General features: G+C 35.1%; 2 protein-coding genes and 1 long non-coding RNA gene across 3 annotated transcripts in view; 1 reads left to right on the top strand and 2 right to left on the bottom strand.

Moving 5' to 3' along the window:
• GLIPR1L2 (GLIPR1 like 2) overlaps positions 1-6,370 on the bottom strand; it is a 29,683-nt gene extending 23,313 nt beyond the window's left edge. Inside the window, exons 1-3 of the mRNA XM_027592338.1 lie at positions 6,140-6,370; positions 3,449-3,694; positions 1,527-1,630 (exon numbers count right to left, since the gene is read on the bottom strand). Of these exons, the coding sequence (XP_027448139.1) occupies positions 1,527-1,630; positions 3,449-3,694; positions 6,140-6,370 (581 nt within the window). The remainder of the gene's footprint in view (positions 1-1,526; positions 1,631-3,448; positions 3,695-6,139) is intronic.
• A 100-nt stretch (positions 6,371-6,470) lies between these two features.
• Positions 6,471-13,776, top strand: LOC113921529. Its single transcript, XR_003519714.1, has 3 exons — positions 6,471-6,587; positions 7,005-7,069; positions 13,642-13,776. It is a non-coding gene; the product is annotated as an uncharacterized LOC113921529 (long non-coding RNA).
• Positions 13,777-14,972: 1,196 nt separating this feature from the next.
• Positions 14,973-21,870, bottom strand: part of GLIPR1L1 (GLIPR1 like 1) — a 35,795-nt gene continuing 28,897 nt past the window's right edge. Inside the window, 2 exon segments of the mRNA XM_035729138.1 lie at positions 14,973-15,064; positions 19,603-19,691. Coding sequence (XP_035585031.1) covers positions 14,973-15,064; positions 19,603-19,691 — 181 coding nt within the window.

A 21,870-nucleotide genomic window follows, 5' to 3' on the forward strand; every position in this document is an offset into this window, starting at 1 on the left:
GCTGAGCAGGGAGTCCGATGCAGGGCTCGATCCCAGAACTCTGGGATCATGACCTGAGCCAAAGGCAGGCGCTTAACAACTGAGACACCCAGGTGCCCCTACGCTCTTATTTCTATCTGAAATATTCTTTAGTCATCTTCAAACCAAATGCCACTTTCTCTTATAAATACCCTATCTATATTCCATATTCCATCTGCTTATCTTGCTTTATGTTTCACGGCATATTTTATTATCTAATTAAATATTATTTATTTATGTGTTTATTTATTTATTGTTTGTCTCCCTTCCAAGACTACAAATTAAATATGGTCAGCCCTCTTTTGTCTTGTTGGTAGATAGATCAGTGCCTTGTACAGAGTTGCCGAGTGCATAAATGAAGACTAGTGCCTCAGAGGGAACCTCTTTCCTCCCTTAAATCAGTACCTGGTTCTCTGAATTTTCAATACCAATCAGCAGTTAGCTTTCAAAAGTTTCTCGCTGTAATAGATATTGTCCCATGCTTTCAGTCTGTAGGAATGAAAGGAAGCCTAAAAGGTTTTATAATGACTCTACATCCTGGACTTGTTTTGCGTGACTGTGTTCAGGGTCACAAAACAGGGTCAGGAAGATTTCTCAGCTTAATTTGATTTACATCATAGTTCTCTTATTTTCCCTATCCAGAGGAATACAATCAGTAATCAGTAATCTATGGTTTTTTGTTTGTTTGTTTTTTCTTTTCGGTTTAGTCTCAGAACATTTTATTTGGCAGAAATTCTTTTTTAATCCTAGTGTGTAGTCAATTTTTTACTGTTTCCTTGACATATTGATGAGGATATTTTCTCACTTAGTTGGACATTTTAATAATATTACTTATAGTATCATCTTGACCTATAAGAGAACTTCAGACTTTCCAACAAAACTCTCCAGGGATGGAGGCTATTTTGGAAGGTAGTTATTTCCCATCATAGAAAGGTATTCAGGTGTAGGGTAAATAATCACATGGTAAGTAAGGGCAAAGAATTCGAATTTCTTCAAAAGAAGACTTTTGAAGTACTCTTGCATCTTTGAGATATTATGATTTTTCATATAAGACTAGCCTCAAATAATAATGCAACTTGCAAAGGATGGTCAATTAAAAGTGTCTTTCAGTTGCAAAACTAAGGCACTCCTGAAACAATTCTTAAAACATACATTGCAACACATCTAAACTTATTTTTGACTTTTACTATAAATATGGGAATAAACTGTTTTGGAAAATAACTTAAATCCTACACTAATTAGGCTAGATATTGTGAAATAATACTAAAGTTAAAATTCTTTTAGGAAGTAATACTCGGCTAATTTGAATGCTAAATCAATATCTCCAAAATATGACTTTTTTCATTATAGAATTTAAACTATTTCAATTTAAAATCTTCAATATCTTATATTTAATTCTTTTACAGTTCACAAAGACATTTAGAAGAATATTTTGAAAGTAGGAAAACTTAACCTTGAAAAATTCCCAATTTATTTTTATATTCCTTTTAAAATTTTAAATAACTTACCCTGGTGCATAGTTGCATATGAAAATCGCTGCATATCTAATACGTCCAACTCTTGTACATGAAGTAACAGCACAACCGACTTTGTAAGATGTGTCCCAAACAAGCTAAAATAAAATTTTCAAAGAAAACAAAATTTGATTCTAAACATTTACTCTGTCATGTTATAAATGATAATATATTCCATTCACAAAGAACCGTTAACCAAGCAATTTAAGGAATATAAAGTATTCTTTATTTGGATGCAGGTAGAGAATTGTCATAGATTTAGGGAAGCATTTCCCAAACTCTATTTAGAGAAACCTTTAGCAGGTTTTGCCTTAGGATAAAGAGTTTGAGAAACACTGATCGTTTTAGAGCCAAAGAAGGCCCACATACTGAATCAATTTTCAAACTCCTGTTGAACCTGAGAGTTCTAGGTTATTGACAGAGAGGAAGAGGGAAAAGAAGAGAAGTTTTAGAAGACTGGAAGTTGTGACTAGAAGGGAGAAAAATGACATCAAGATTACAGAAGGGAAGAAAAAGCAATATAAGAATAGAGAGTAATTGAATGTGGTCAGCATTTCTCTTCTTTTGTTGAGCAAATTCCATTATAAAATAAAATAGAGTCTGGGCCTGCAATTTAAAAAAATATATATAAAAGAGCTGGTTTCTATAAAAAGAAAAACAGGTCTTGAATTGGAGTGACAATATGAGAATGACTGAAGATATTCCAGAAATTCTCTGTATGGCTTTAGTATTTCTAATACTTCCACATAACAAAAAAGTACTTGTCTGTTAACATCTGTGGAAAAGAGAAACAGTTTCTGGTTTCCTTTTCTCTTTATCCCAAGTTTTAGTGGTTTTTAAAATGTGATTCTTAAAGAAATATTCTCTGTTACAAGAATAGAGAATAGAATGTCTGCAGCAGTTGAAATGGAGTTAAGCAGGTCAAATACAGGAAACAAAAATATCTAGTATACCAGAATTAAAGAGTAAAAAATAACAGGAGTAGATCATGGAGTAGACTTGGTTAATTTACTGGGATTATTAAAATCATATTAAGAAATCTGGCTTTGATATGAGTAAAACAATGGAGAACCACTATAACTTTCTAGAAGAAGAAAGAATGGATCAAACGTCTTTTGAAACATGATTCATTTGATGGAACTTAAAGACATGAATTCAACATGAAAAAATTACAAGATTTTAAGTTCTGCATAAAACATGACATCATACTCTATTGATTGAAAAATAATCATCTCTTAAATCAACTTAGAAGTTCATCCAATAATTTGATTACTGATACAAATATTTATAGAAGACCAAAATAATGTTATGTTCTTGTCGTGTTGAGAATGTAAGGATAAGATAACTCTCTGTACTCAGTGTGGTATCATATGTAAATAGATGCTTATAAATAATGTGATAGTGAAATAATAAGTGTATGTAGAGGAAATAGCAAGTGGTTCAGTATTCTTGGAGTATAAAGTGTAAAGATGGATTGTTAGACAGGAGACAGGAAAATAAGGCTATTAATTTGCTCTGAAAATGTTTTAATCAATCAGTTATATAGTAGTATGTGTACTGATCTGTGCAAAAATTATCAAGTCTTTTACTTATGTTTATAGTCAATAATTTGAAGATAATTTTTATTTGCTGGTTTCTTCCTTTTCCAGTGTGTGTATATTACTTTTAGAAAAGCACCTTTCATTTCTGGGTATGGAGATGAGATTTACTACATTTAAAGGAATATTTTAACTGTATGGTTCACATAATAGATGGAATTACAGACATTTTGAGGCTCTAGGACTGATTAGAATTTTGACTCTATTAGAAGTAATAACTTTACCATTTGGGGTTATTTATAAAATTGAAACATAATCAATAAAAGCTTGGTAGGAAACCATTAAGGAGTCTATTGAATTAATATAAAAATTTGATACCTGTTTATAATTAGAACAGTCACTAGAGCAACTGTCATTTTCAAAACGGTACTTTTTCCTCTCTTCATACCAACTTCTGATAGCAATACTTGCAGTGAATTCATTTTCAGGTCCGACCCATATATTTTCACCAATACCATTAAATTTAGGATGGGCCATGTTTAGTTCTTCTAAATGATTATTATGTTCAAGCACACATTTTTTCCCCCATGCTCTAGCAGTCCGTGACAAAGCTACATCCCAAGTCTGAAAAAAATGCAAAAAGCAAAGACAACAAAATAATAATAATGAGGGTTTTTTGTTGATGTTGTTCTCTAAATTATTTTCCTTGAGTTCTCATATTCTATTTAAGGAAAACAATTCTAACTTTGTGATTATGGGCTTGTTTGTGGAATTTCTATGGGGGAAAATGTTTTTGAGTTAGTCATAAATGAAATAACTATTTCTTGAGGCAAAGGACTATCCATTTAATTGTAATTTAAAAATCATATTGTTAGGGCGCCTGAGTGGCTCAGTCAGTTAAACATCTGCCTTCAGCTCAGGTCATGATCCCAGGGTCCTGGGATCAAGTCTCATATCGGGCTCCCTGCGTGGCAGGCAGAGGGAGAAGCCAGCTCTCGCTGCTTCTCCTCTCCCTGCTGGGGGTGGGGGGGGTGGGGGGGGTGGGGGGTGGGGTGGGGGGGTGAGGAGCCCGCTTCTCCCTCTGCCTGCCACTCTCCCTGCTTGTGCTCTCTCTCTCACTCTCTCAGTCTCTCAAATAAGTAAAATCTTAAAAAAATAAATAAATAAAAATAAAATAAAAATCATATTGTTAGATGATGCAAATGGTTATAATACTCTTACATGTAGTCTGTTCAGAATATATACTTTTAATCTCATTCTTTTTATACATAGTAATACAATAATTTAAAATATTCATCTAAGAACTGTTTATTGAATACCGAGTATATGCAAACTCTTGTAATGTGGGGAATAAAATACAAAGTCAGGCATAAATATTGTCTTCTATATTTTATAAATATAAAATTTTAACACATAGTGATACTTGGTGAATATTATAAAAGAGGCACATGTAAAGTTTTATGGATAGTCTCAGAAATGTAAGAAAATATCACAAGATACTGTTCCCTGGCTAGCTATTTAGAAAGATCCAGAAATGTATAATTTTATCATTATTTAGAGACTCATTTAGTTCACTGTTTACTTAAGGACAAGAACAAAAACAATACACTTAGATAAATCAGCAAAATAGTTGTAAAATCAAAATGCTTTATACATGCTACAATATATCTGAAAATAAACATTTCTGAAAACCAATACTAAGATTTCCTTAGCGTTTTCTTAGTTAATTTCATAGATTATACACAAATATAGAAAATATAGAAAATAAATATTCCTTTAGGATATCCCCCATACTTTTCTCCCCAAAGGTAATAATTGTTTAAAAAATTGCTTATGTATGCATTTCTCTATCTCTATATACATATTCATACAAACACATTCAAATATAAGATATCAGGGGATGTTTTAGGTAGGTATTGGGTGATTTTTTTCTGTACTATTGTAATCATACCAGACTGAATATAATTGGCCTTCAACTTGGCAGTTTTCACTTAGAGAGATTGTTCCATTTTAGCACAACTAGATCTACCTAAGTTTTACAAAGTCAACACAGTATTATTCTATAGTATGGATAATATATAATAACTGTTACCATTCCCCTATTAATGGCCTTTTAGATAGCTTTCATTTGCAAACAATGCTCCAAGGACTATCCTTCTACTGCCTTGTTTTGCATATTGTTTACCCATCACATGCTTACTGTGTATTAGTCCCTATTCTAAGTGTTTTTTATGCATTATTTCACTTAATGTTCACAATAATCCCATGAGTTATGCATTATTATTGTTTTTACTTCACAAAGGAAGTAATTAAAACACAAAAATGTTAGTAGTTTACTTATAGCTACTTATAGTCAGTAAATTGTGGAGCCTGGATTTAAATCCAGGAAGCCTTAACTCTTAAATCCAAATTTGTAAGCATTTAGTCATTGCTTCCCATGACTGTGTGAAAATAAGTTATAATACACTACTGGTATTTGCTTAATTTGGCGTAGTCCTTTAGAATAGCAACTGCTATATATCATATAAATTAAAAATATCATATCCTTTATTTATCCCATTTCTCAAATTTGTCTAAGGAACTAATCCAGAAGGAAGAAAAGACTTATGTCTATGGAAATAGTCCTTGCAATATCATTTAATAATGTAAACTGAAGTTCCTAATTGCCTGGTAAGAGAATATTTATCCAATAAATTTTGCAGCCATTTTAAATGACAATCACAAAGACAAGTAGCAAGAGAACAGTTGGTGAGATGTAAAATAGAAATAGGAGAGGGAAATGGAGGAAAAAAGGAAGAATAACATTGTAAGGGAATGCAAAATCAAGTCCAGGACTGGGATGAGGTCACTGAGACACTCCCTCAGTTGAGTACCCCTTTGCAAAATCTTGGTAATAACCGTGTGTCACAGTAACATGTTTTTTATTTGAGTGTATTTTTAAACCCAAATTGAAAGTGCAGTTCCCCGCGATCCGTCAGCCTCAGTGAAGCAGTGCCAGGGTTTCTGAGGCTGAGGGGTGGCATCATGACAAGGAGGTTGTTGGTTTGGGCAACCGCCTTAGAGCCTCACCATGAAGCGCAAGTTAGACCCTCGGGGGAGGACGTTGCCCCGGAGCTCATTGTGGACGTTCACGTACTCATTGATAAAGTGTACGTCCTCTTCGTGAGGAAGTTCCGCGTTCAAACCGAAATCCAGCAGTAGTAGCCAGAGTTCCCAGACCCGCAGCTTCAAGAGGCCTCCTCGCGTCAGGGGAAGTGATTGGGCGCACCATTCCCGCGCAAAGGGCCTTGGGGCCTCCATGGTCCACCCGCCGCAGACAGGCCAGCGCGCACGCGCCAGCCCGTCTCTACCAATCTACGCAGCAACACACGCAAGCTGAGCCTGCTTTCCTAGGAGCTGGGGGAGAAGCAGGAATGGAAGTCACGGGTGTGGGGGGCAGAAGCTGGTTGTAGCTATCTGCAGAACTCACCAAAGAGAGGCTTGAGGTTAAGGAGTACAGGCTTTTCACTAAACTAAGGTAGCGAAATATTATCCAGGGTTGATTTCTGACACCAGATGATGTGTCATCGTTTATGAGCCATCTGTACACTGAATGCCAGTTGCTGAATAATGAATATGTCTGAGGAACTTTCTAATTATGCAAGGGGAAATGAGCATTCTTCTGTGATAGTGATGAAAATTCAGTAAATCTTTTTCTTCCATTCTTGCCTCTTGAGTTGAAAATTTAGTGCAGGACGCACCCTTTATTATCCTCATGGACAAAAGTATTTCCTCTTTAAGTCAGACTTCCTCATTGAGATTTTCTCTGTGTTTTAATAATCTTTTGTGAGGAACCACAGAATAAATGGAAGAATGGAAAGCTCAGCTTTTAAGGGGTAGAGTAGGAATCATCAAGTTCTCATAAGGTTAAAGTATTTTCATTTCATCTCACCAGCACTGTATAGACAGCCTGGAATATCAGAATTCATCATCTCTGACAAATTGTCGTGTTCACAGTTGGTAAGAACTCATTTTTTGTTTTCATTTCTTTCTTTCAAACAAAATGGTTAGTGTCTTAGCCAATTTTGGCTTGGTCTCTCTGCCTTCAAACATTTTGTAAAGAAAACTCGCTTGGAGGAATATAAGTTCTAGACACAAAATAAAAGCACATATTTGTTTTGGGGTACACATTTGCATATAACGTACTGTGTTCAGTAGCATTACCGGGGTACTTGAATTCATTGACACTGTGACAGAATTTTGCCACAAAGAAAGCATTGGCAGTTGGTTGGTCAAAATATCAAAAAGAATGTGCTTTAAAAATTATGAGGTACAGGGGCACCTGAGTGGTTCAGTGGGGTAAGCCTCTGACTCTTGGTTTCCACTCAGGTCATGATCTCTGGTGGTGAGACCGAGCCTCACCTTGGGCTCCCCGCTCAGTGGGGAGTCTGCTTGAGATTCTCTTCCTCTCCCTCTCCCTCTGCCCCTTCTGGCTTGTTCCTGTTTTCTCTCTGTGTCTCTCTTTCCCTTTAAAATAAATAAATAAATCTTTAAAAAAATGATGATGTATACAATTGAAAGCAGTAGACCTCACAAGATGGTTTCATTCATGCCGTTATACTTTTAACAAATATTTATTACCAGGCAATGTGTTAGATAGTTGAGAAACACCCAGACTCTGTTTCCAAATAGCCTATAGTTTAGAGAACTAGCAAATTGGTAACTCTTATACCATGTGATAAAAACAAAACCAAAATGCTATTACAGCATGTATGGGACAATTAACACCCCTTTTGAGGACCATGGAAGCCTTTCTAGAGAATGTGACCTCAAGAAGGTGAAGCATACAGGTGACAGAGCACATTTTATTTATTTGTTTGTTTGTTTGTTTATTTTGACAGAGCACATTTCAAACAAAGAGAAAAAGGCATGTAAATATACCAGGAGATCTGAAAAGACTAAAAGTGTTTTAGTACCAGCAGAGCATACTATAGGGATGAAGGTGGCATGTGGTGAAAGATGGAATTCCTTTATTATGTTGGTACTGTTGTTAGATTATGAAAATTGCTATATCAAAGCACAAGATAAATAGTATAATGCAATCTTAGATTAGGAAGAAATGTTAGACAATTTTATTAGTCCCATGGATTGGACAAATGCTCTGACACATCACTAATAAGAGATCATTATGCCTCTCCTAAAATAATTATACTAAGAAGGAAGTTACTGTCTCTTAGGCAACCCATTCCATTGCAGGACACCACACTCAGTCATAGGTATTTCTTTAGGACCTCCTATATGTCTGAGTCCATGATAGGTGTTAGAGCTACAAATGCTGAACAAGCTAAATATGTAGTCTATCTACGTGAAGATTTTAGTTACAGGTGATATAGACAAGTCAGCAAATAATTATAATGCAGAGTAGTAAATGCTATTTTTTAAAAAAGATTTTACTTAAATTTGATAGAGAGAGAGAGCATGAGCAGGGGAAGGGGCAAAGGGAGAGGGAGAGGAAGAAGCAGACTCCCCACTGAGCTTGGATTGGAGCCTGATGATGGCTCCATCTCAGAACCCCGAGATCATGACCCCAGCTGAAGTCAGGTGCTCAACAAACTAAGCCACCTAAGTGCCCCAGTAAATGTTACTTTTAGTTTATTTCAAAAATTCTTTTATGTGACAGGCACTATTTTATTTTATTTTTTAATTTTTTTACTGTGGTAAAATGCACATTAACATAAAATTTACCTTTTTAATCATTTTTAGTGTAAATTCAGTGGCACTATTGTATAATTGTCACCACTGTTTCCAGAACTATCTGGTGCTGTTTTAAATGCTTGGAAAAAATCAACTCATTTAAATCATAAAAGCCTTAAGAAACAGATACTATAGGGTGCCTGGGTGGCTCAGTTGGTTAAGTGACTGCCTTTGGCTCGGGTCATGATGCTGGAGTCCTGGGATCGAGTCCCGCATCGGGCTCCCTGCTCAGCGGGGAGTCTGCTTCTCCCTCTGACCCTCTTCCCTCTCATGCTCTCTCTCTCTCATTCTCTCTCTCTCAAATAAATAAATAAAATCTTTAAAAAAAAAGAAACAGACACTATTATTATCTGTATTACAGATGGAAAACTCAGAAAAAGAGGTCATGTAATTTGTCTAAAGTCACCAGCCAGTATGTGGTAGAGCTAATTTTTAAACCCAAATGACTAAAATGGAAGTACAGAGAAAGGGCACATGAAGGCATTTAGTTTGGTTTGTATAAAAGAGGTTGGGTTTGCTGAGAATGTTTTGCAAAATATTCAGTCTTTCAATGAATTGGTCCACATCATGTGCTTCATACAAGAAACATTTCAGTGCATTCTAAAATATATTTTTTCCAAAAATTTAAAGAGGCACATAGTATCTGAGGGTCATTTAATCACTTTAACATTTTATGTATTAAAATCACAGATTCTATATCAGTACTGTAAGGGCCAAGGGCAGGCTGTCCCAAGATGGGATACTTTGGCAATGAAGACTATTTTGAGTTCAAAAGCAATCAAAACCCAGCAGATTCAGGAAAAGCTCTTTACCTCCCCACAACTGAGAGGTATCTAAAAAGAATTTAGATAGAGGAAAGAGTTATTGCCATAGATTCCTACATTGTACTATGAACTAGTTTTGATAGACAGGGAGGAACGCAGCAAGGTCTGTTTGATCAAGGTCTTCCATGTCCCATTGTTTCTGAAAGGCCCAGCAAACATTTATTAAACCTTTACTCTTTTTCATCTTCCTGTGAATTGCACTCCTTTTCTTTGAGATCCCAGATCCCTGTCTGCTTCTCCTTAGTTCAGAATGACATATATACCTTATTTTGCCTGTCTTTGGAATTTCTATGTCTGTTTGGATTCCCCATACATACAAAATTAAGGTTAATTTTCTTTTGTTAATCTGTCTCATGCCAATTTGATTCTTAGTCCAGCCAGAAGGACCATGTGTAGGAAAGGAAATTCTTTTTCCCCAATGGTACCAAAAGATGTGTTCATTTTCTCATAAGCTCTTATAGCTTGTGACTTCTTGAACTTTGAAATTTTGGCCTATTCATCTAGCCCTCAAAGAAGTTTTAACTTTTTTAATTTTGGAAGTGGTGATATAATTTAACACATTAAATTCCTTGAAGGCATTGGAATTGTTAGAGGGTATTGACAGAATCATCTATTTCTTTACAAGCAATGTGAAAAATAAATTATCACTAAATTATTTATTTGACTAATGTTCTGCTGCAGATGTTCTTTTTGAATACCCATTTACTTTTCTGTTGTGTCTACAGAGATATTGCCTTCACTTGAAAAGTATAGGTAATTTTAGGATATAGGCTAAGTCTCTTGCTTATCTCAGATGGCTTTGGGCTTGTTTTCAGTTTCTGTACATTGTGCTTGAAATTTTAGGTAAATAATACTCTAATTCTACCCTCTGATTTTGATAAAAACTAGCAAGTTTAAAAATACATTTTTTATGTACACTTAAGGAGAATGATCATGCAATAAGTCTAAAGATTATTTTGTTGTCCATAGAGATGTTATTGGGGAGACATATTGTTTTTACTTTACTCTTATTCTTTCACTTTTATGTCAGGCTTCACTTGATTGATCTTTTCTATAATTCAAAAATTCAAATTATGATAATGGTGCATGAGAAGTGTTATAAGATGAAAACCCAATTGGTGGTACAAATAAGATGCAACATTCAAAAATGGAAAGATAGATGTTAGTTCATTAAAATGTAAATAGACAACTGAGAAAGGTGTCTGCTAGATAGATGTCAAAGGATTAAAATCATGGAAGTGCCATCAAGGTACATTTAAGAATCATTTAAAATTCCTAAGAAAATGAACAGCACAATTAGAAAAATAAATGAAGGAGATAAGCAGGCAATTGACCAAAAAAAAAAAAAAAAAAAGAGCCAGAAACTGGAAATTTCATGCTGCATCTATTATTTTCACATATAGATAAGATGTACTGTATATAATCAGCTTCGAGGATGAGTTTGGGCCTCAGGAAATAAAATATAGTGTGCCTCTGCCTAAAAGTCAAAGCCATAAAATTGAATATAAATCTGGGAATATTTATATGAAATTTTGACACCTTAATTTATATTACTTCTGTATTCTTGAGGTCAGTATTTATTTAGAGTGGTTGTATGTATGCAATAACTCCTTTCCTTGACCAAAGGATAGCATTCCCTTACACTATCTTAACTCTCAAAAAATATATCTGTAAATTTGAATGAAGTTTATAAAAATATGTTTAAACCTACTAGTAGTTCAAGAAAGGAAAATTTATAGCATCTACCTCACAGGATTATTGAGAGGATTATATAATTATTATATGGAAACACTTAGTGCTTGGCACATTGTAAACCTTACTTAGTGTTAGGTATTACTATTATTAAATTAATACTATTAATAAATACTATCTCATTTTTACTTATGTTGACAAGGACTAAAGTAAATTTTTAACCCGTAGTATGGTGTCAGATACTTTGTGCATTTTAATACATATTTATTGAGTTATTTTGATAAGGAGCAAATCCAATATGTGCAGGTGAGTCCTTGGCGTTTTTTGACAGGGAGCAATGGCAAGTGGTACATAGCTTTCCTGAGGAAAAATGGTAATTCTACAGGGAGTGATGATTTTGGGATTTGTTTATTTCTTTTGCTGCAGTGTATGAACCTGGGTAAATTTAATTACAGAGTATATTACTGGGTTTTAACTAAGCCAACCATTACAAAATGATCATATATCTTGCTGAAAGGAAATTGCAGAGTATAGTTGTAAAGACACAAGTGCAAGCAAACAATATCAGTTCATTCTTTTTTAAAAATTTATTTATTTGTCAGAGAGAGAGAAATAGAGTGAGCACAAGCAGGAGGAGTGGCAGGCAGAAGGAGAAGCAGGCTGCCCGCTGAGCAAGGAGCCCTATGCGGAACTCGATCCCAGGACCTTGGGATCATGACCTGAGCTGAAGGCAGGCACTTAACTGACTGAACCACCCAGGCATCCTGAGTATCAGTTGAGTCTTATCGTCTTCCTGGCATAAACCTCTCTTTAGCACTTATTTTTTAATTCATTATTATGTCATCCCTTTCAGGTTCAATTTTTGTGTATTTAAAATGTATATTGCTCTATTATAAAAGTACACATAATACATGTAATTAAATGATACATGAATACTTTTGATTTAAGTATAGGGTCACCAACCTTCTGACTTCTTAGGGAGTGCCCTGGGTTTAGTGTGTTTTTCTATGTCCTGGAAAACTCCTCAGTCCCAGGCGAACCAGGACTATTGACCAGTCAATATATATATATTGTTTTTTACTGATAGGGATGTGTAATAAAAAAAACTATAGAGACTACTGTTTAAACCATCTGTTTATGATCCTTCCCAGGGGGTAAGAATGGGGTAAACCTGGCCCAGCTAAGACTGATGAGTCTGATCACTTTACCTCCAAGTGATTAGTCAAATTTGTGGGAATTTCAAACATAGCCTAGTAAGACAAGAGGATCCCCCAAAAAGAATGCACTGTTTAAATCCTGAGTTAATTGCCTCCAGTAAATTGAAAAGGCCAAACCCAGAGCAGTTTGTTTAGTAATTGCAAACCGAGTGAAATAGGAGGGTTATTAAGAACAAGATCTTCTCAGAGTAAAAGAATTGCTAGTGATGTCAGGCCTCCCAACATGTCCTTTGAAGAGTCTGTGGTTACGATCATAAGGAATAGAAAAGACAACTCCTTGACCCAGGATTTTTTCTTCTTGCCAATGAGGGGAAGCCCCACTCAGTAAGGCAGAGGCACTCCACCTATCAAGCTTCTGTTCACAACTTAAGCATAGAGAAGTCTGCAAATAGAGACCCTCTTTTCTAAGAACTACCACTACTTGCAAGTTTCCATACCAGTTCCAATTTAATATTCTGAGAAATATTTCTTCAAAATCACAGAATATAATTCTATAAAAATTCATTTTTATGTGTTCCGTAGAATTTAAATTAATCTGATTTAAGGAAACATGCTTTTGAATGAATAAGGTGTCTGAAGAAGATAAAGAGGTGATTATATTAAAAATCAGAGGCTATTTTAATTATTCATGAAAAAGTTTAATTAAAAAAAATCCACGAAGACAACACAATAATAAATAATACAAAATATATGTATATGTGTCAGTTTACCTTTAGCTTATTTCAGACTGCAAGTTAAGGAGTAATTAATTATGGATTTGAATTTTTACAATGCAATAGTTAAAAAATAGCAATAGTTTACCAAAAATATAACGATTCCATATACATGATGACAAATAACAGTGTGATGGTTAATTTTATGTGTCAGTATGGCTAGACTATGGTGATACTCTATGTGTCAGTGTGGCTAGACTATGGTGGCAAGTGTTTGGTGAAACACTAATCTAGCTATTGCTGTAAAGGTATTTTTTTAGATATGATTAACTTTACAATCAGTTGACTTTAAGTAAAACAGACTACCCTCTATATGAGGGTGGGCTGCATCCAATTAGTTGAAGGCATTTAGAGCAAAGACAGATTTTCTGAAGAAAGAATTCTGCTTTCAGATTGCAACGTAGAAATTCTGCCTGATTTCCAAGACTTTGGATGCAAGACTGCAACAGCAACTCTTACTTGAATCTCCACCCTGCCAGCTTGCCCTACAGATTTCGGACTTGCTAACTTACAGTTGTGTAAGTCAATTCTATAAAACCTCTCCTCTTTGTCTCTGTCTCTGTCTCTCTGTTTTTTTTCTGGAGAACCTTGACTAATACAAACAGATCTGAAATATAAAATCGTTTGGCTTTTTTAAAGAATAGCAACAATCCTCCAGCTATGTGGAAATTCTTAGGTATATAGCAATATAAACAAAACAACTCTCAGTCATGTTAAAAATACATTTAGGGGCACGTGGGTGGCTCAGTCAGTTAAGCATCTGACTCTTGATTTCACCTCGGGTCATGATCTCAGGGTCATGAGATCAAGCCCTATGTCAGACCCCTCACTGAGCATGGAGTCTGCTTGACATTCTCTCCCTCTGCTCCTCTCCTGCTTGCTCTCTCTTTCTCTCTCAAAAAAAATTTCTGTTTAAAAATATATTTAAAAATGATTTTTAATACTTATAGTGGAGGAAGTTGGTGGTTACTTTAGTTGAGAAGAAAGAGATCTAGATAGTTTAGCCCATAGAAGTCAACAATTCAACATAACTCATTTTTAAAACAATTAATTGAATAATTTGGGTTTCTGTTGTTTTTTGTGGGTTTTTTTTTTTTGTCTTCGGACAAAAGAAATGGCAGAATTTACTGATTCTTTGGTTTGTAGAGGTGTTATTAACTATACTACAGTTGTATAGGTTTTAAAAGGTATACTTTTTATATTCTGTTATTTTATACAGGGCACATTTTAAAATCTCCTAAAAGAACATACATTTACCTTTCAAAGGTTTAAAATTTAATTGATTTCCTTTTTAGTTTAATCTGTTCCTATCTATTTCCCCAACTGCTGATATGACATTACATGCTATCTGAAACTTTCCTCAATAACATTTTGTTTCTGAATAATGTTGATGATATTCTTAAAGGAAACCACTGGAATATAAGGAAAATATTTAATACCTGAAATGTTCTTTAAGTCTACTGTAACTAAAATGACAATCTAGAAAATTAGAGAGTGGGACTCTTGATACAATGTAAAATTGCATTAAAAAAAAACTTAATTTTTTCTTTTTTTACAGTTACCCTTCTATACTCAATACATCTTTTGTCAAAATCAGGCATTAAATTTAGATAACAGATAAGAGTGTAGAAGTTTTAAGAGTTAAACTGATGACAGTTATGTTTAGTCATAAACTGCTTGTTTATTGTCATGTCTGAGAACTTTTCTTATATATAAATGATAATTAAAATAGTCTCAGAAGAACAGGAACTAGGCACAATGGATTACATGATATCTGCTGAGGTGCCTTCCCCTATGGATTCCAATCTGGATATTCTGTCAATAAAACACAACAGTTAAAAGCTCCATTTAGTTTCAAGGGGAGGAAGTAATTGAATCAATATTGAAATAGTTTGATACGTACTTTCCAGTTTATCACATTCTTTATTACCTAAGGTAGACAAAAAATTACAGAATTAAAGGCATTCACTTGCAGGTGCCTGGGTGGCTCAGTTGGTTGAGTGACTGTCTTTGGCTCAGGTCATGATCCTGGAGTCCCGGGATCGAGTTCCACATCGGGCTCCCTGCTCGGCGGGGAGTCGGCTTCTCCCTCTGCCCCTCATCCCTCTCATACTCTCTCTCATTCACTATCTCTCAAATAAATAAATAAAATCTTAAGAAAAAAAAGGCATTCACTTGCCTTTCTGGTTTTTTAACTAAGGTGATAAACTTAGGAAACTTAGTTTGGCTTTAAACTTAGTTTAACTTAAGAAAATGAAAGCTTCCTCCACAAATCCCTCAGTGCTTAAAAATCTATATGATGCCTTCTGCCAACAAAGTCATGTCAACAGATATTTCTAGAGCAGCTTTCACGTTGACGGCAAAAAAGACTACAATTGACAAAACTATGTAAAGTAGTTGACTTTACTTGTGGCACTCTGCCATGCCCATTTAAATTCCCTGAAAGAGAATGTAATTCCTTCATGTTGACGTTTTGGTTCCCAGAGCCCTCCATTAAATATCTCATTCACAGGCGTCTGGGTGGCTCAGTCAGTTAAGCGACTGCCTTCGGCTCAGGTCATGATCCTGGAGTCCCGGGATCGAGTCCCACATCGGGCTCCCTGCTCGGTGGGGAGTCTGCTTCTCCCTCTGACCCTCTTCCCTCTCATGCTATCTCTCATTCTCTCTCTCTCTCAAATAAATAAATAAAATCTTTAAAAAAAAAATATCTCATTCACTTCTGATGTGGCTTTGGCTCCAAATTTTGCTCTGTGTCTTTCCCTCATCAAATTTTTTCCCTCTATTTAACAACATCCTGCAGTTGGTTAGGAAATCAAAATTTTAATTTCTTTCATTCATTTATTCACTTTTTGAGTGTGTACTATGTATTGAACATAATTCTAGGCTTTGGATATAATAGTTTTCAGGAAAAAATAAAGTTTCCTTACAGAAAAGTAAGGGGAGAAAGTCTATTATTAATCTGCTCCCATCTCTCAAAAAGGAAGTCAACAAAACTAAAAATTGGCTTTATATAAACACTAATCAACATAAAAGAGAGAAGACACAAATCAGAAGTCATAGGACTTAAATAAGTGGAACATACCAGAGCAAAGATGTTAATATTTATTTATTTGTTTGTTTATTTATTGGAGAGAGAGAAGAGACAGAGACAGAGATAATGAGAGAGAGCAGGAGCCGGGAGGAGAGGGAGAAGCAGACTCACCGCTGAGCAGGGAATCTAACGTGGAGCTTGATCCCAGAACCCTGAGATCATGACCTGAGCCAAAGGCAGACACTTAACTGACTGAGCCACCCAGGCGCCCCAAAGATGTTAATTCTTTCCAAATTTATTTATAAATTCAATGTAATTCCAAGGTCTCCTGTGGAATTGATAAGGTTATCCTAAGGTTAATTTGCAAGAGCAAAAGTTGAGGAAGAGCCAAGTGATTTCTGAACAATTTAGAAAAGAAACAAGTTGGGAGAACACCTCCTGCCAGGTAGCAAAACTTATTGTAGCCTTTGCAGCTTGTGTGGTGCTTTCTTGGAAACCCATTGTCAATAACTGCTTGAATCTTGGGATGGAGAAACTCATGGCAGAAAAGTCCTCATTAAGTAAAACTAGAAAATCCAGATAAAGTACAATAAAACAATGTTTAAGAATCTCAGAGATTTGCTAAAGCAACAACGACTGGAAGGTCAAGATTTCAGAGCAGGAGATCCACAGAGAATGGACTGATGTTATGAAAGCTGTCTTTTTTTCCCCTGGAGCCATTTGTTCATCTTGGGCCCAGGTCTAGGGCTGAAAATCTCGGCTTTGCCCAGGTAGAGGCTGATTTTGGGGAAACAGAAACCATCGGAGCTTTTGTTGGCCTTGTAGGACCAGAGGGAGAAAATAGGAGAATTGAGCAGTTTAAGATCCTGGTGAAAGGTAAAGGTGGAGGAATGAGTCCAAGAGATGGCCATTCTGTACTCAAAGTATTTGTTTAATTTTGAAGCTATGAGGAACAGGAGGCTAAAATCCTAGGCTGAAACCTTCTGGAAAACAAAGCAGATTTTTCAGTAATTTCAGAATGCTAAAATAATACGGATTAGAATTAAGAACCTATTGGGGAAAGGCAACAGTAAACAGCAATCTCTCAGTGGAAAGCCCTGGAAGTCTGTGCCCTTAGAGCAGAGACAAACAGAGGTGAACAAGCCTTACATAAATTCTAACCCAGTGTTGACTAAGCTGAGTTTAGATTAAGGTAAACAACCTTGACTCTAACTGTTCAGCAGAGGAAAATGTAGAACTGTCTGCATTTTTGTTTTACACGTGTTGTTAGATGTTTAATAGAAACTAATTAGGCATACACCAAGTGTTTTGGCTGTGTACTGCTATGACGCAAACTTCCAGAACAATGGCTTAAAACAATAATTTATTATTATTTCTTACAATTATCTGGATTGGCTGGCTCTACAAGACAATTACTCTGCTCTGTGTAGTGTCATCAGGACTCAATGACGTAGTTGCATTTAGCTGGAGCTCAGTTAGGGTTGCAACAGAAAGAAGACCTCTCCTGTTCCAGGGCCTTTCTCCATGTGACCTCTCCAGCAGGAAAGTGTGGAATTGAAATCTGGGAGGCTTCCAACATAGCAAAAGCAGAAGCTGCCAAGTTTCTTCTAAAGGGTAGGCCCAGAACTGGCACAATATCAAGGCCTCATTGAAGAGGAGGAGAAATAGTGTCCACTTTTTTGGGAGGAGTGGCTTATGTGCAAAGGAGGGGAGGAATTATTAGTGGCCATCTTTAAAGATAATTCACCACACCAAGAAACAGAGTATGTTACCGAAACCAAGAGAAAACAAAACAATCTTGAAACTAGAAACAGACCCACAGGTGATCCAGATGCTGGAGATTTCAGAAAGAGGTTGGAATATTTGAGGCTGGTAATCATGGCACTTAGTGTATCAAAGGGAGAATAACAACAGCAACAAAAATGGTAGGGGAGAAAAGCAAGGGACAGATTGATCATAACTGGACTTACTGGCCTTGGAATAGAGTCATATTTTTCTTTAATTGGAGTAAGAAGCAATTGAGGAATTTTTAAGAAAAGGATTTGGCCTGGATTTTCTTTCTGTAAAACAATTTGGAGGAGGAGAGGTGGGAGATTACTAGCTCAGGCAAGAAACTGGTTGGATACTGGGCAGGAAGGGGAAGTTAAAAAAAAAAGCGTATCATTGTTATCGTTATGTCCCTTTAACTAGAAAACATTAGTTTGCAAATAGGAGATATACAATGGATTTATTTATTTATTTATTTAAAGATTTTATTTGACAGAGAGAGACACAGCGACAGAGGGAACACAAGCAGGGGGAGGGAGAGAGGGAGAAGCAGGCTTCTGGCCTAGCAGGGAGCCCGATGCGGGGCTCAATCCCAGGACCCTGGGATCATGACCTGAGCCAAAGGCAGACGCTTAACAGCTGAGCCACCCAGGCACCCTTGGATTTATTTTTTAAACTGCTTTGAATGAAATTTAAAATTAGAGGGACGATACTTCTAATTCATTGTTTAACTGAAGTATAATATCAATATGAAAGTATGTATGCCTCATAAATGGAAAGATTGATGAATTATTACAAAGTGAACACATGTAGGTAAACATAGACCTATGGGTCTAGAAAGTCCTTCTGGTATCCTCTTCTGTTTAATTAACTCCTCTTTGCTCTCTAAAGGTAACCACTATCCTGACTCCAAATGTAGATTAGTTTTGCTTGATATTTGAACTTTATATAAAGAAATCATTTAATATACATTATTTTTGTGTCTGTCTTCTTTCATGGCACCAAATCTTCTTTTTTTTTTTTTTTTACAGTTTTCAGATCATCTCCTCTCTTCACTGTTTCACTGAAAATTCTTTTTCAATCAAGAATTTATGCACTTATCGTTTAAAAAAAATCTTTGTTCTGAGAGCCAAAAGACTGATAATGGAAGAGAAACATATTTGCTTTAAATCATAATTAATTTGCACATTGATTAATGTATTACTTCTGCATGAGTCACTATTTTGATAATAACTAATAATAATAACTAATAACTAATACAAATAAGAAAAATTTCAATGAACAGATATTTTGAGTATAGTAGCAAACTGGATCACAGTTATACCTTACTCCTTTCTGTCCTTTAGCATGAGAGGAAAAATAATCAGTGAAGAAGGGAGGGATCATCTGAGTTTAAATATGATAATTTATGACAAATGATTTATATCATCATATAGTAGCAATCAAATATTGTCAATAATTACTTATGCACTTGAGGATCCAAATTTTAAAATTAATTTATGGAAACTCTTCTCCAAATAGAATGTTACGATTATTTTTTTTCCTTTTTGCTTACGGCAGAGATTCTCTTTGCAAGTTTCTTCTTCTGCACACAAAGAGCAGGCTACTCCTTTAGTGTAAGGGGGCTTATTTGGAAAATTTCCTCTGTAAAAAAGAGAATAATTGATTAGCCAAATGACTATTAATTTCTCTAATTTTATGCATGAATTTATGCAAGTTATTTTGGTCACTCACTCATGAATATTTAAAAGGAAAAATAACAACTTTTGTCCCAATTTTATGCTTCTTTTGTTTGTAAAAGAAACCATTAAAACTGTTTACAAGATGTCCCTAATCCACATGGCAGTTATATTCTCAAATATTCTGTAAAATACAAATTAGATGTGAACCCATTGTAATTATGCATGTTGACAGCCACAAAGTTTTTGTTGTAAACACTATCATTATCTCTTGATTTTGTAAATAGAATGAATAAAATTTAAATTGCAAGTGGAAACATATGCTTTATGTTCAATACCATAGTTCTTGCTAGTTCTTTTGGTGATGTATCAATAAGACTTGGCAGCTATTATGCCTGCTTTTCAATAAAATAAATTGATACATTTTAACAAGCCTCTTTTCTTCCCCATCTCTTTATCTGTGGAAGACTTAAAAAAGTGTTAATTACCTAGAGTACACAAAGGAAACCATTAATAACATGAGTAGTATTCCTTTAAAAAATATGCAGCAATTTATTTATCTATTCATTTGTTGGTGGACATTTGGGGTATTCCAAATAAAGTTACTATGCACATTTTGAACATTCATATATAAGTATTTACATGGACCTACGTTTCCTTGGATAAAAGAATGAATAGATCATATGGTAGATGCATATTTAACTTTTCAAGTAACTTCCACACAGTTTTTTCAAAGTTGTTGTAACACTTTATATTTCTACCAGCAGTGTTGAGAATTCTAGTTGCTTCACTTCCTTGTCAGGGCTTGTGTTGGCCAGTCTTTAGCCATTCTAATTGTGTAGTGGCATTCATGGTGGTTTTAATTTGTGTTTCCCTAATGATTAATAATGTTGAGCATTTTTTCATGTGCTTATTTGCCATCTGCATGTCTTCTTTATTACTCTTTTGTCCACTTAAAAAAATTGAGTTTTAAGTTTTTCTAATATTGAATTGTGAGAGTTCATCCTATGTTCTCTATATAAGCCCTTTATTAGATAAGCTTTACAAAGACTTTCTTCCTGTCCATGGCCTGTTCTTTTTATTCTCTTACCAGTGTCTTTGAATAGCATTAATTTTAAAGTTTAATGAAATCCATCTTATCAATTTGTTCTTTAATGGGTCATGTTTTTTTTGTGGTAACTAAAAAAAATCTGGCTATTTTAAGGTCACAAAGATTTCATCTGTGTTTTCTTCCAACAGTTTTACAATTTTGGGTTTTATATTTAGGTTTATAATCCATTTTGAGTTAATTATTATAGGTTGTGTGTTGTATAGATCTAAGTTTACTTAGAATGACAAACAGTACCAGCATCATTTTAAAAAAAACCTTTTTTTCCACTGCATTGCCTTTGTGCATTTTTGGAAAATTAGTTGAACATATGTGGACCAGCATGTATAGGTTTATTTCTGGACTCCACATTCTGTTCCACTGATCTATTTGTTTAACTTTACATCGATTGTTGTGATTATTCTAGCATTAATAATTCTTGGAAACAATAGTGTTAGCCCTTCTGGGGAGCCTGGGTGGCTCAGTCAGTTAAGTGTGTGCCTTCAGCTCAGGTCATGATGTCAGGGTCCTGGGATTGAGCCCGGTGTTGGGGTCCCTGCTCAGTAGGGAGTCTGATTCTCCCTCTCTCTCTGCTGCTCCTCCCAGCTCGTGCTCTCTCTCTCTCAAAAAAAAGAAAAAATCTTTAAAAAAAATAGTGTTAGCCCTTCAGTTATTTTTTTTCAGAGTTGATTTGGCTATTAAAAGTCCTTTCCATTTCCATATGAATTTTATGATCAGTTTGTCAATTTCTATAATAAAAATCTGGAATTTTTGTTGGGATTATATTGAATCTATGGATCAATTCAGTGAAAATTATGTCTTAACAATATTGAGTCTTTTAATCCATTAACAAAGTATAATCTCTTCAATTATTTGTATCTTTGTTAATTTCTGTCATGAATATTGTGTAGTTTTTCAGTGTGGAGGTCTTTCATGTCTTCTGCCAGGTTTATTCCTAGATAGTTTATATTTTTTGATGCTATTATAAATGGTATTGTTATTTTAATTCATGATTATTTATTGCTAGTATATGGACATGTAACTGAGTATATTGATC

Source organism: Zalophus californianus, chromosome 9 (assembly GCF_009762305.2).
Source record: "Zalophus californianus isolate mZalCal1 chromosome 9, mZalCal1.pri.v2, whole genome shotgun sequence".
Taxonomy (NCBI): Eukaryota; Metazoa; Chordata; class Mammalia; order Carnivora; family Otariidae; genus Zalophus; species Zalophus californianus.